We start from the raw sequence: 12,997 nt of genomic DNA on the forward strand, positions 1-12,997 counted from the left end.
AAACCCCATGCCTTATTGTGCACTGCCAGGGCTCCTCTGCTGAGAAACCAGTCACGAGAAATACAAGTCCCATGTTCTAGCCTGGGGGCCAGAACACTTGGGAGAAACAACAGTCCAGCCCTGAGTCAGACCTCCCTAGCCCCTGACTTTCTAGCTGAGAAACCCTTGACTGAAGGAGGGGCCAGTTTTTTGGATTCCAGCTCCTATCCTCCCCTCCCAGGTCTGGAACAGGCCCTCCCAGGAGCCTTCAACCAGTTTCCACTCTCTCCAGGGCTACACAGCCCCGAGCCCTGCCTCTGAAAGGAGGGCCTGTGCCCCGTCCCTGTCCCAGCTTGGGGAGTCCCAGCCTCCAGCTGGGGACATGGGCTTCAGGCTCTGGTCTTGTTTACTTGTGTGACTAGAGGTGACTTGTTTTCCTTCTAAGGGACCTCATTTCTGCCCTGGTCCTTTCACACGACGGGCAGGCTCATCCCTGCTCTACCCGTGCCCTGTTGGCATAGGAATTTGTGTCCAGGCAGCTGTGAGCTCCAAGGAATGTGAGTTGTAGCTTAGAATTTCTCGGCATTTCCACCCTCCTGGAAGCTCCCCCGAGACAGTTGAGCCAGAGGGCAGACTGAGGCCCATGACCTCTGGCTCCACTCCCAGCCTCTAGATTTCTCTGCCTCGTTTTCCCCAATAGACAGGAAGACAATAAATCTCTCTTTGGAGCCCACACACTTGATCTGTAGCCCAGAGGAAAAATCCCCAACCACACTGAGCTCAGGGAGTCTTCTGGGGCCAGAGAGGGTGAGCCGGGGACCTGCAGTGTCCACAGAAATGTCTCAACTACCAATGCCCTGGCGAAGCAAAGGCAGTGGCTGGGCTAATGGACCAATCTAGGAAGGCTTCCTGGATGAGGCCCTGGAGGTGTGAGCCACCCAGAGCAGCCATATTGGACCACTGTATCTAGTGTCTCCTTTTTTTTCAGCAAGTGGGAGTGGGGGATGGGGCTGAAGTCCCAGCTGGGATTACTGCCTGGGCTGTGAGGATACCTTGCCCACTTTTCCCCCTGCCTCGCAGAGGTGTGGTGAAACTCTCCCCATGCCTCTGGGCAGAGCAGAGATTTAGGGGCAGAAGAGGGTCTCATCCCTGAATGCCCCAAGGTCATTCCTCTGAAGAACTGGAGCTTCCTTCAAAGGAGCAAGGCAAGGGTCCACTGGCCTCACTCTGGCCCAGGGCTTCAGGGAAGGGAGAAAAGATGCTGCTGGGCCACCATCCCAGAAGCTTGGCTTCCATTCCACACACCAGCTGCACTGTGTCTTGCCACGGGATATTAAGAGGTCACTGCTGTTTACAATTCCCTACACATCTGTTCTGAGTCACGCATTCATTCATTGAATCAATCGTCATTCACCGAATGTTTTTGAGAGCCCACTGTGTGCACAGAGCTGGGATGGGTTTTGAGAAAAAGTTCAATCGAAGATGGATCCTTGGAAAACACCAATGGGTGAATGACGAATGACAGCCCTGAACATTAGGAAATGATTAAAGTGGCTGCAGTGAACTGCGTGGGGAGAGTCAGGGAAGGCGGCTTAGAGTAGGTGGATTTGGCCTCAAGAGGGGCCAGGGAGAAGAGAGGACTCTAATTCTACCTCCAAAACCAGCTCCTCCTGAAGCCTTCCCATCTTGATGGCAACTCCAATCTTAGAGTTGTCCAGGCCTAAATCCTTGGGGGGACATGCTTGGTTCCTCTCTTTCCCATACACCCACATTTGGCCAATAGCAAATTCTAACAGCTTCAAAATATATCCAGAGCCTGACCACTTCTCACTGCCACCACAGTCACCACCCAGTTCCAAGCCACCATCATCTCTCACTTGGGTGACTGCAACTGCTTCTACCCTTGAGCCCAGCAATTTGCTCCCCACACAGCAGCCAAAGTGGCCTTTTCAAGAGGGCAGCCAGGTCATATCACTCTCTGCTCCCATCCTGCCAAGGCTCCCATCTCACTGGGAATAAAAGGCCAAGCCCTTGTAATGACCTAAAAGGCCCTCTCTGCACAGGCCTCACATTTTCTCTCTGACCACATCCCCTGCCACTGTCCTCTCCCTTCCTTTCTTTCCAGCCGTGCTGATCTCCTTGCTTTCCTTTGAAAACAGCAGACACGGCCAGATGCGGTGGCTCATACCTGTAATCTCAACACTATGGGAGGCTGAGGCCAGAGGATCAGTTGAGCCCAGGAGTTTGAGAGCAGCCCGGGCAACATACTGAGACCTTGCCTCTACACACACACACACACACACACACAAATTAGCCAGGCATGGTGGTGCACACCTATAGCCCAGGAGGTCGAGGCTGCAGTAAGGCGTGATTGCACCACTGCACTCCAGCCTGGGTGACAAGGTGAGAGTGAGACCCTGTCTCAAAAAAAAAAAAAAAAGAAAAGAAATGAAAAGAAAACCAGGCACACATACCCTCAGGGCCTTTGATCCTGGTAGGCTGTTCCCTCTGCCTGGAAATCTTTTCTCCCAGATATCCATTGGCTCCCAAATTGCTCCCCCTTTTCCTTGAGATCTTTACTCAAATGTTCACCTTCTCAGTGCAGGCTTTTTTAGGCCACCATATGGAACATTCACCCCTGCCCCTGGATAGTTCATATTCCCCTTCCTGCTTTTTTCTTCTTAGCACTTTTTAGTAACTAACATCTCTCTCTAATTTATTGTCATTCTTATCCATTAGAATATAAATTCACGAGGACAGGAATTTTGGTCTGTTTGTTCTCTGTGGTATCTTCCAGCACCTATCGTAGCTGGCACTGAGCACGGCACGAGTAGTCAGGAGCTGGTCATCCAGATGCAGACAAGACCGCGCTCAGCCATCAGCTATTTCGGCAGCCCTAGCCTGGCTTGGGTGATTGCAACTGCTTCTGCCCTTGAGCCCAGCAATTTGCTCCTCACACAGCAGCCAAAGTGACCTTTTCAAGAGGGAAGCCAGACCATGTCACTCTCTACTCCCAGCCTACCGAGGCTCCCATCTCACTGGGAGTAAAGTTTTGGGTTACTCAAGAAGTCCCACATTTTGGGTGCTCAAAAAGTCCCTGCTGATTAGCTGGAATGACATGAGGGAATGACATGGTGGAGAAAAGGACAAAAAGAAATGGGGAGCAATGGCTAGAGGGCTTTCCACAAAGGCAGGGGTGTTGGCATCTGCTAGGGAGGTGATGAGGAGACCTCATGGTAGGCGTCTAAGCAGAGAAAACGTATGGAGAATGCTTGTCACTCAGTTGGGCAGTGACAGCTCCATGCTGGTCCAGAGTGAGTGGGCTAGGCTTGAAGAGCCATGTGGCTGGGTTCCTAGCCCTTGCTCTCCAGATCCTGACTATGGTCCTAGAAATCAAGAAAAAACTCCCCTGCTCTGCCCATAACCCTGCAGGAAGCCTAGTATGGGCTCATGTGCCCCCTTCTCCCTCCCTCAGATCTCCCCTTCTCCCAAGATCACCTTTCTCTCTTCCTTCCTTCTTTCCTTCCTTCCTTCCTTTTCTCTTTCTTTCTTCCCTTCCTTCCCTCCCCTTCTCTCTCTTTCTTTCTTCCCTTCCTTCTTTCCTTCCTTCCTTCTTTCTTTCTGCCCTTCCTTCCTCCCTCCCTCCCTCCCTGCTCTTTCTTTCTGCCCTTCCTTCCCTTCCTTCCTTCCTCCCTCCCTGCTCTTTCTTTCTTTCCCTTTCTTTTCTTTTTCTTTCTTTCTTTCTTTCTTTCTTTCTTTCCCTTTCTTTCTTCTTTCTTTCTCCTTCTTTCTCTCCTTTCTCTTTCTTTCTCTCTCTCTGTCTGTTTCTCTCTCTCCCTCCCTCCTTTCCCTTCCCTCTTTCTCTTTTTTCTTTTTTTTGAGACAGGGTCTCACTCTGTGGCACAGTAGTGCAATCTCAGCTCACCACAACCTCCGCCTCCCAGGCTCAAGCAATTCTCCTCCCAAGTAGCTGGAATTACAGGCGCGTGCCACTATTGCCCAGCTAATTTTTGTATTTTTAATAGGAACAGAGTTTCACCATGTTGGCCAGGCTAGTCTCGAACTCCTGACCTCAAATGATCCACCCGCCTCAGCCTTCCAAAGTGCTGGGATTACAGGCGTGAGCCACCACACTGGGCCCCAAGGTCACCTTTCAAGGTCAATGAGCTAGGGACAGCCTGGCCACCTTCCCACCCTCTCCTGTCTTTGGCTCTCCCTGACCCCCAGTTCTCCTAACACAGTCCCAACTGACAGATTCCCCAGACCCCCCACAGACACCCGGATTACATCCGTTTCTAATCACAGGGGTGTGAGAATGTGAAATCACACAGCATGCATCTCCTTGGCAGTATGCCTACATCTTCATTCCTCAAATTGCTTTAAGTTATCTGTCAACAGATGTGGTCAAATCACTCATCCTATCGCCATTCCAGAAACTACCAATGCCTTTGGAAAGAGAGGAGTGGGGTGATGAGCTGGTCTTTGGGGCGCTGGGGATTGGGGACTTTCATGATTCCAAACCAGCCTCTTTCTCCACCTCCCCTTTAGAAACTTGGTTACTGACATCACCAGCACCCACTGCCTGCCCAGTCAGGCCTCTCCCTCATCACATAGCCTCTTCATTGATCACTGATGGTAGGATCTCTCTTCAGAGGACAATTTGAAGCCTGTCATTCTAGAGAAGGGGTAAATGACTGAGTGGTAGGGGCTCAGGGCTGGGTTTGGAGATAATGTGACAGTGCAGGTCCTTCTCTTTTTAGGAATCACTCGAGGAAACATTCTGCACATATTGGTTTTATTGACTGATGCTGGAATGGCTGTTGCCACGGCAGCACAGCGCTCCCACTGCAGTAGAGGATAGTGGGAAACTCACGGGATGTGAAAAGAATCAAAAAAGAGCCAGATAGAGGGAGAAGTCACATTAGGGAGTGTCAGAAACTTCCTGGATGCCAAGATGGCCATTTAAAGGGACCACCACCTGGCCACAGCAAGACCCTTTAAAGAATGACAGTGCACAGAGACTGGCACTCAAGGGGATTGGCACTGAATTAATCCATGAGATGTGCATAGAAGTCATCTTCCATTTTATAAACTGACAGGTGACATTTCATGCAGGATAGAGTGTGAAGCACTAGGTTTAGATGGTAGGGAGGAGGCTTCTCTTATTGACAACACTTTTTTCTCTTCTCAAAAGAGGCAGAATTTCAAGAGCTGTTTCTTGAAGGAAGCAAAAGGACTTGGGATTTGGGGAATAGGATATCCCATGAGAGCATGAGACAAGGTACAGAGGAACAAAGAGGAATAAAGACGGGGGAAGGGACCAGGCCAAAACACCAAATCAAATGAGAGAGCAAGATAACCAGGAAGGAAGGAAGGAAGGAAGGAAAGAAGGAAGGAAGGAAGGAAGGAAGGAAGGAAGGAAGGAAGGAAGGGGGGGAGGGGGGAAGGGGGAAGGGAGGAAGGGAGGAAGAGAGGAAGAGAGATCCAGCCCTGGGGAGGAAGCATAAGGTGACAAGGAAATGCAACAAGGACAGAGCAACAAGTGAAATAGTGTTTCGTACCAATTCTAAAGAATTTGAGAGGCACTAACCTACAGACATGGGTGTCAGAGATGAGGGACCAAATTAAACCAGGGGAGAGGGCACCAGGTTTTGCTCACAGCAGAATACACTGGGTGGAATGTGTGACTTTGAAAATATACACAGTAAAAATAAGCTTTCTCAGCCAAGATGGTAGCCAGTGAATTTCCCTTTGTCTGCTAAGGAGAAGATGACTACATGCAGAAAGAGGATATAGAGACAACAAGTAAGAACAACTGTAACCTGGCAAGTCAGAGAATAGGTGGTGTCAGATTCTCAAATTGCGACTTTTAGGAAAGGTGTGGTTCTCCTGTGATTGAGTTAGGGGCATCTTGTGTAAATTAGAGAATGACCTGTGAGTAAGGATGAGGACCGTTAGAAGTGATGGCTTGTGACTGCATTACAAATACCCTGAAGGATGGGGTAGGAAGGGTATGGTCATGCTTACTCAAAGATTTGGCACCAAAGGTGGGGCCTGATCCCTTGCTTGAGCTGGGACCTCATGTTTGGACATAAGCATGGGTACTTCATGTGTGCCCAGGAAAGAAAGTCCCATGATTGGCCTCATCCTTTGGGCACTCTCTGTGCCTTGGCCAAGTTCTGGCATGATACCACTCACGTCCCTTTAACCAGTTCTTCACTGCTTGTCATTTCCTATCTGGAACCACGAACCCTGGTTCCACCCCTGAGTTTTCTAATGCTAGACATAAGCCTCTGAAGCCAGTCTGCATTGTGCATTGCAGATGGTACAGAATCCTCTTGTAAACCTTTGTACCAACTCCTGTCCTCTACTCTTCGTTATTCTTGTAATTGGAATATATACATCTATGTCTGTCTACCTGAGATGAATGTGTTGATGTGTGTGACATTGCTTTTTTCACAGGGACAGGATTATTATTTTCCCAAGTCTTGTATTGTCTACCTTGTGTTCCCTGCCAGACAGGAAATACAAGAGTTCAGAGTTCCTCGAGGACAGAATTGCCATCTTTTTTTCTGTGTCTCCAAGACAGCCAAGAGTCCATGCTTCTTACCAAACACTTCTCTGCTTGAGAACTCTATATTCTCAGTGCCACTTATCCTTTCTGCTATGATCTCTGTCATGGCAGATTTTATGGCATCTCAATCTGGTATTTCTGGGATACCACCAGAACCCTACAGTGCTCAGGCCTCCAAATCCATTTAACCAACAGAGTTGCAACACCTGCTCCATGCAAGGTGCTGAGTGACACAGTTCTACACCCGGAGAGATCCTGCGCTGGTTGGGGAGACAGACAGAGACACAAATACATTTCACACCAGGCAGGAGGTGATGATTAGTGTTAGGAGAGTGCGTAAACCATGAGACTCACACACAGAGTTCTTCAGATTCTAGGAGAAAGGGAGGAAAGGAGCCAGAGAGATGGAGGTTGGGTTTGGGGTGGGGAGATAATCTGATGGTTACCACATTTTGGCAAAAAGTTCTTAGGGCTTTATAATCCCTAGAGTTTGGCTCCATCTGGGGCCTACCCCTCCTGGAGCAAGCTTTGCTTTCAGAGAATTCCCCTCCACTTTCTCCTATCCTTCACCTCTCCTGAGAGCCTTTTGCTCAGGCAACCTGGCGGTGATTTGGGAGGCCATTAGAGGATGGGCAGTGTCCCCTCTACTGAGGTACAGTCCTAGGCAAACTGCAGACTACTCCATCTGGCTCTTGTTCCCCCTCCACCCCATCCCTGTCCCCTGGGTCCAGTTAGGAGGAAAGGAAGAAGGACTTGGGAAACATCTTTTAAAGGCACTCCCCTGCTCGGCTCAACTCTGGCAGGCAAGGGACCCAGTGCAAAGCCTCCTCTTGATTCCCTAGGTTTGACACAGGCCTTTACAGTTCCAAAGCCCTTCTACCTGTGAAGCTGGTATTATAACCACTGTAAAAGAAAACAGAACCAGAGGGGTTCAATGACTTTGACAAGGTCATGTGGTTAATTGGAACAGAAACCCAGTCTCCTGATCTCAAGAATTACTCCTTCCCCTGCAAAGCCCTCAGCCCCCTCCTCAGTCAACCCTAGGCCCCTTCTCTCCAAGCCACCCGTGTCCTTCCCCCATCCCCTACCTCCTGGGCTCAGGAGGGCAACCTTGAGCCTCAGAGACTGAAGTAGGGCGGGACTGGGAGTTTCCTGGGGGGAAACCAAAGACGGCTTGGGGTTGGGGGAGGGGAACGAGCACCCTGGATATCATTCCTCCATCCCTCTCCCGATATCTCTCCCAGGCCCACAGGCCCACTCTCCCTCCCGCATTCTGAGCCGCCCTCTCTCTGTCTCTTTCACCGGCACCTCCACACCTCCTCAACAGACCTTTATCCCGGACACGGCAGGGGGTCACCCGTGCCCTCCGAGAATCCAAGAACCCGCCCCGCCTCTAGGCGGAAAGCTGGGAGAAAAACTGGCCCGATCCTTTATCTCCCCCCTACCCCCCACTCATCCGCCCCTGGAGCTCCGCTCGCAGATACCTCCCCCTCCCGAGCCAGAAATAGACACACTCTCTCTCCCCCACCTCCCTCCCCTTGCGCACACTCGCTCCCCTCCTCCTGTTTGCTCCCCGCCTTCCCCTTCCCTCCTTCCTCTGCTAGGAGCTGCAGCCTGCAGCCTCGACTCGGGCTGGCTGGCTGAGTGCGGCCGGGGCGCTGCCGGGCAGTGCGGTGTCCACGGGACTGACAGGAAGGCAGGCCGCGGGCTGGGATCCGGACACCAAAGCACCGCAGGGCGCCGCAGGAGCCGCGGGGCTTCCATCCTTCCTTTGACTGATTTTTAAATTTTAATTTGTATTTTCCCCGCCGCCCCGCCCCTTTTCCTCCGACCTCGCCCTATCGCTCCCCGGCTTCCCTGCTCTTTCCTTTTTCCTGGCTTCCTTCCTCTCGTTTCTTTCCCCTGCGCCCTCGGCTTGCCTCCCTCCCTCCTCCCTCGCTCCCTCCCCCTTCCTCTCCCCTTCTTCCTCGGTTTCTTCCGTCCTCTTTCTCCCCCTCCTCCTCCCCCGCCTCCTCCTCCTGCGCTCCCGCCCCCTGCCCCCTCCCCCCGTGCCTGCAGACGCGCGGATCGTCCATGCGCTCCTCGCGGGCAGAATGCTGGGCAGCAGCGTCAAGAGCGTGCAGCCCGAGGTGGAGCTGAGCAGCGGCGGCGGCGACGAGGGCGCGGACGAGCCGCGGGGCGCCGGCAAGAAGGCGGCGGCGGCGGACGGCAGAGGCATGCTGCCCAAGCGCGCCAAGGCGCCCGGCGGCGGCAGCGGCATGGCCAAGGCCAGCGCGGCTGAGCTGAAGGTCTTCAAGTCCGGCAGTGTGGACAGCCGTGTCCCCGGTGGGCCGCCAGCCTCCAACCTGCGCAAGCAGAAGTCGCTCACCAACCTCTCTTTTCTCACGGACTCCGAGAAAAAGCTGCAGCTTTATGAGCCCGAGTGGAGCGACGATATGGCCAAGGCGCCCAAAGGCTTAGGCAAGGTGGGGTCCAAGGGCCGTGAAGCTCCGCTGATGTCCAAGACGCTGTCCAAGTCGGAGCACTCGCTCTTCCAGGCCAAGGGCAGCCCGGCGGGCGGCGCCAAGACCCCCCTGGCTCCACTTGCGCCCAGCCTGGGAAAGCCGAGCCGGATCCCTCGAGGACCCTATGCGGAGGTCAAGCCGCTCAGCAAGGCGCCTGAGGCTGCCGTGAGCGAAGATGGCAAATCCGACGACGAGCTGCTCTCCAGCAAGGCCAAGGCGCAAAAGAGCTCTGGGCCCGTCCCCTCCGCCAAGGGCCAGGAGGAGCGCGCCTTCCTCAAGGTGGACCCCGAGCTGGTGGTGACAGTGCTGGGAGACCTGGAGCAGCTGCTCTTCAGCCAGATGCTGGGTAAGTCCTGCCGCCCCGCCCCGCCCCGCCCCTGGCTTTCTCCTAACCAGCTGCTGGGGAAGGTGTGGGGAAAGAGAAGCCCCCTCCCCATGCGCCTTCCCGGAGGGCCCTCCTGTTCACGATCAGGCTGTGATGGGCATTGCGCCCAGATGTGCTGAGCTGGCCCACCTCCAGATGCGCATGGCTCAAGTGTACCTTCTTAAAGACATTACAGGCTGGAACCCGGGCTTGACTCTGGCCTGCCCTAGGTGAGCTGGACAATGGGTGGGGGTGGGGGGTCACCGGCTCTCAGAAATAGAGCCAGAATCCCAATATGGCAAAACCTGAGACTGGTGGAAACCTCCGTTGTGGTGTGGCCTGCGCTTGACGGGAGCATCCCGCATTGCAAGGGGAGCGTCCAGCGAGAGCCCGGATCTAGAGGACAGCTGTGGGAGAGCAGATGTGAGGGCTGGTTGGCCCCGGAACACAGCTGAGGCTCCACTTCCTCTGTGGATCCCGAGTGGGAACGCGAGTCGGATTTCCCCGCGGTGTGAGGATTCTGGCCAAGAGAAGCGTCTAGGGCCGGGGGTGGGCGGGCTGCCAGCTGCGCGCATCTGGGCGCACGTCCTATACCTCAGCCCCAGCTCTGGCCCCAACCCCTACACCCGCCGGTCTTTTAGGGCGTGTGGAAAGCTCGGGGCTTTAGCGCCGAGACTCCTGTTTGACCGGGAAGCCTTTGCCCTGTGGCTAATGGAAGCCGAGCAGGCGGGAAGGGAGGAACAAAGCTTGCTCGAGTGGAGGAAGCACGCAGAGCTGCTCCATTGTTCTCGGTGCCTGAAGAGTCTATGCAAAAAATCCCGAAGCGGGCCCCAGAACTGCTCTTTCTCTCCCCGGAGCGTCCCTGCCCTCAGAGAAGGATAGATCTGGGATATGCCGGACGCCAGGCGGCCATGCCTCGGGAACTGGCACGGGCCCTGTTGGGGCCACGGAACAAGGACGGCAAGGCCTGGAGCCCAGGCGAGCTGCTTTGGCTGCGCGGACTTGTTGCGGTGGCTGGGATGTGGGTCCTCTGGCGCCGAGGGACCCGAGCTTCCTGGGTACCCGGCAGGCTGCCCGCCCGCTGGGGGCTGGGAAGGGGCGTGCCCATGCGCGTGTGAAGGGGCGGGGCCGAGTGACGGGCTGGGCGGGTGGGAAAGATGCGAGAGCTCGCCCGGAGACCCTGGAGAATGCGAAGCTGGAGGAGACCGATTTGGCCTGCTGCAGTCTTCCTAGGGACCCTCGACTCCTGTGTGGGCTAGGATGAGAGTCCTATAACAGCGGCAAGGATTTGGACCTTAGGAGAACCGATCCTCACGCAGAAGGCCGCAAATGGGCTTTGCAGGGACAGTCAGGAGACTGGACAAGGGCAAAAGAAGAACAGCCTTTTCCCCTGGGAGCCCCTCCTGAAGGTGGGGATGGCTGGGTGGGTGCAGAAGCTGACCAGGCAGCCTCACTCTGCAAAGGGAGTGTGCCACCCGGTCCTCAGTGTGGGGCTAAGGCTGTCAAAGGCCCTACCCCAGGGAATGGGGCAAGAGAGACAATAAGGGAAAAATTTAGTACATTTTTGGCAGGCACCATGGCAGGCACCAAGGAGGGGTATGGGCAAAATGCAACTGGCCCGTGTGGTAGAGAGCCCTGCTGAGGGACTGAAAGCAGGGTGAGAGAGGAAGGGACCATGTGTGTGTGTGGTGTGTGTGTGTGTGTGTGTGTGTGTGTGTCAGACTGAGAGAGGGACTTGGCCAGGGAGGGCAAGGGAGTGTCAGGGCACAGAATAGCAGAAGGCACAGAACCCTTTTCAAGGTCAAGGCTTTACTTGTCAGGCCTGACTTAGCTGGTCTGTGTCCTCCCCAGACCTGGAAGCCATCACACTGTCCCAGAAGCTGACTGCCCACTGAAGCCCTCTTAGTTGCTCCTCAAGAGGAGCCAAACAGCCCTGAGCTGGCTAGGGAGGTGGGAGGAGGGGCAAGAGTGGGGAGGACAGCAGGCGGGGGAGGGCAGGAGAGGAGGAGAAGCTGAGCTTTGGTCCCTTATTTCTGCTCAGCAGTTGCCACTTCTCAAAGCACACTGACACAGGAGCCTTTCAGCAACCTTGGAAGTCAGGAGAGAACACCTCCACTTCCCAGTTAGGGAAATGCAGAGTCAAAAGTATTGAGGGTCTTAAAGTCATCTATGAGTTCATGGTGGAAGGGAGATTCTGCATTGATCTCCTGAGTCCTAAGTCACAGCTCCTGGGAGACCTGATTGAGAGAGGAAGAGTCAGCAGGCAGAGGGACCTGCCCAAGGCTGTGTCTACTGGGTATGGGCCACCAGAGCTGCCTCGTTGACCCCACAGAGGGCTGAGGGGCTTAGCTCTCTGGGATGGGGAGAGAAGGGTGGAAACTTCCAAATCTGCCAGTCTCCAGCTGAGAGGACCCAAAGTTTGGGGTTGGGGAATTGGTTCAGACTGTAACAAGGCAGAGCCTGGTGTCAAATGGTGGTGGGGAGGAAAGGAGGGGAGCTGGTGACCTCCAAACTAAGCTTTTCCCTGTGTGAAGGGTGGAGGGCAGACTGCCTGGGGGAGGGGTAGAGGGAGAGGAACTACAGAGGGAATCCGTCTTCCAGAGCCCATGAAGGTGGTGTTCAGGTATCAGGCAGGCCCTCAGTGTAGAGCAGGGTGGCCTCTGGGGAGAAGAATGGTGCCTTAATGTTTCAGGATTGTGATTGAAGACACTGGGCATTTGTCCCCACCTCAGTGGAGCTCAGTGTCCAGTTATGTTCACTCCCTAGTACCATCCTAGATCCAAGAGGCTGCCAAGAATCAATTTCTGAGGCGGAGAGAGGGGGTAGGAGTGAGGCAGCTTCAAGCCAGAGCCTTTCTGTAATAAAAGGGAAGGACTGAAACCTGATCATCCCGTTCCCAGAAATCAGCCGGGGTCCCAGATGGTCTAGGCAGGCTCCCTGTCCCTTCCCTAACCTTGGAAGCTGCCAAATAACTAGGGCCCCACTGGGGAACCCTAGAAACTTGGAAGGCTGAGGGGTGAGTACCAAGGGCAAATGGGCTAATTCCAGGAATCAGATGCCTCTGGACCCTGGCCTGATACTCACATCAGGCAATTTGGCTCCAGAAGAACGGCCACCAGGCCCTTGGCCTGGGTCTGGGGGCCAAGCTGGAGGCTGCATTCCTGAGTTCTCTGTGTAGAAGTCCTAAGCTCTGTGACCCCCTCTGGGACTCAGTTTCCTCATTTGTGAGTGGAAGAGACCCTCCCATGGCTCATCCTTACCCCATAGGGATGGGAAGGGGAAATGTCCCAAGTGGCTTGAAGAGAGCCTGTATTAATACAAAGCAATAAAATACAGATGCACCTCAATTTATCATGGGGTTATGTCCCATTAAGCCCGTTGTAAGTTGAAACGATTGTAAGTCAAAAAGGCATTGAATACACCTCATGTACTGAACGTCATAGCTCAGCCTAGCCTACCTTAAATGTGCTCAGAACACTTATATCAGCCTACAGTTAAGCAAAATCATCTAATGTAAAGCCTATTTCATAATAAAGCTGCATATTTCATGGAATTTATTGAATACTATACTAAAAG

General features: G+C 53.9%; 1 protein-coding gene across 12 annotated transcripts in view; it reads left to right on the top strand.

Moving 5' to 3' along the window:
* Positions 1 to 12,997, top strand: part of NAV1 (neuron navigator 1) — a 288,011-nt gene that overhangs the window by 103,715 nt on the left and 171,299 nt on the right. For 11 of the 12 annotated variants that reach the window (XM_033197735.1, XM_033197725.1, XM_033197726.1 and 8 more), the window contains one exon: positions 8,612 to 9,403. The exons of the other annotated variant lie outside the window; for it this stretch is intronic. In XM_033197735.1, coding sequence (XP_033053626.1) covers positions 8,612 to 9,403 — 792 coding nt within the window. The remainder of the gene's footprint in view (positions 1 to 8,611; positions 9,404 to 12,997) is intronic. 12 annotated transcript variants of the gene reach the window in all.

The sequence above is a fragment of the Trachypithecus francoisi genome, unplaced genomic scaffold (assembly GCF_009764315.1).
Source record: "Trachypithecus francoisi isolate TF-2019V2 unplaced genomic scaffold, Tfra_2.0 Lachesis_group5, whole genome shotgun sequence".
Classification (NCBI taxonomy): domain Eukaryota; kingdom Metazoa; phylum Chordata; class Mammalia; order Primates; family Cercopithecidae; genus Trachypithecus; species Trachypithecus francoisi.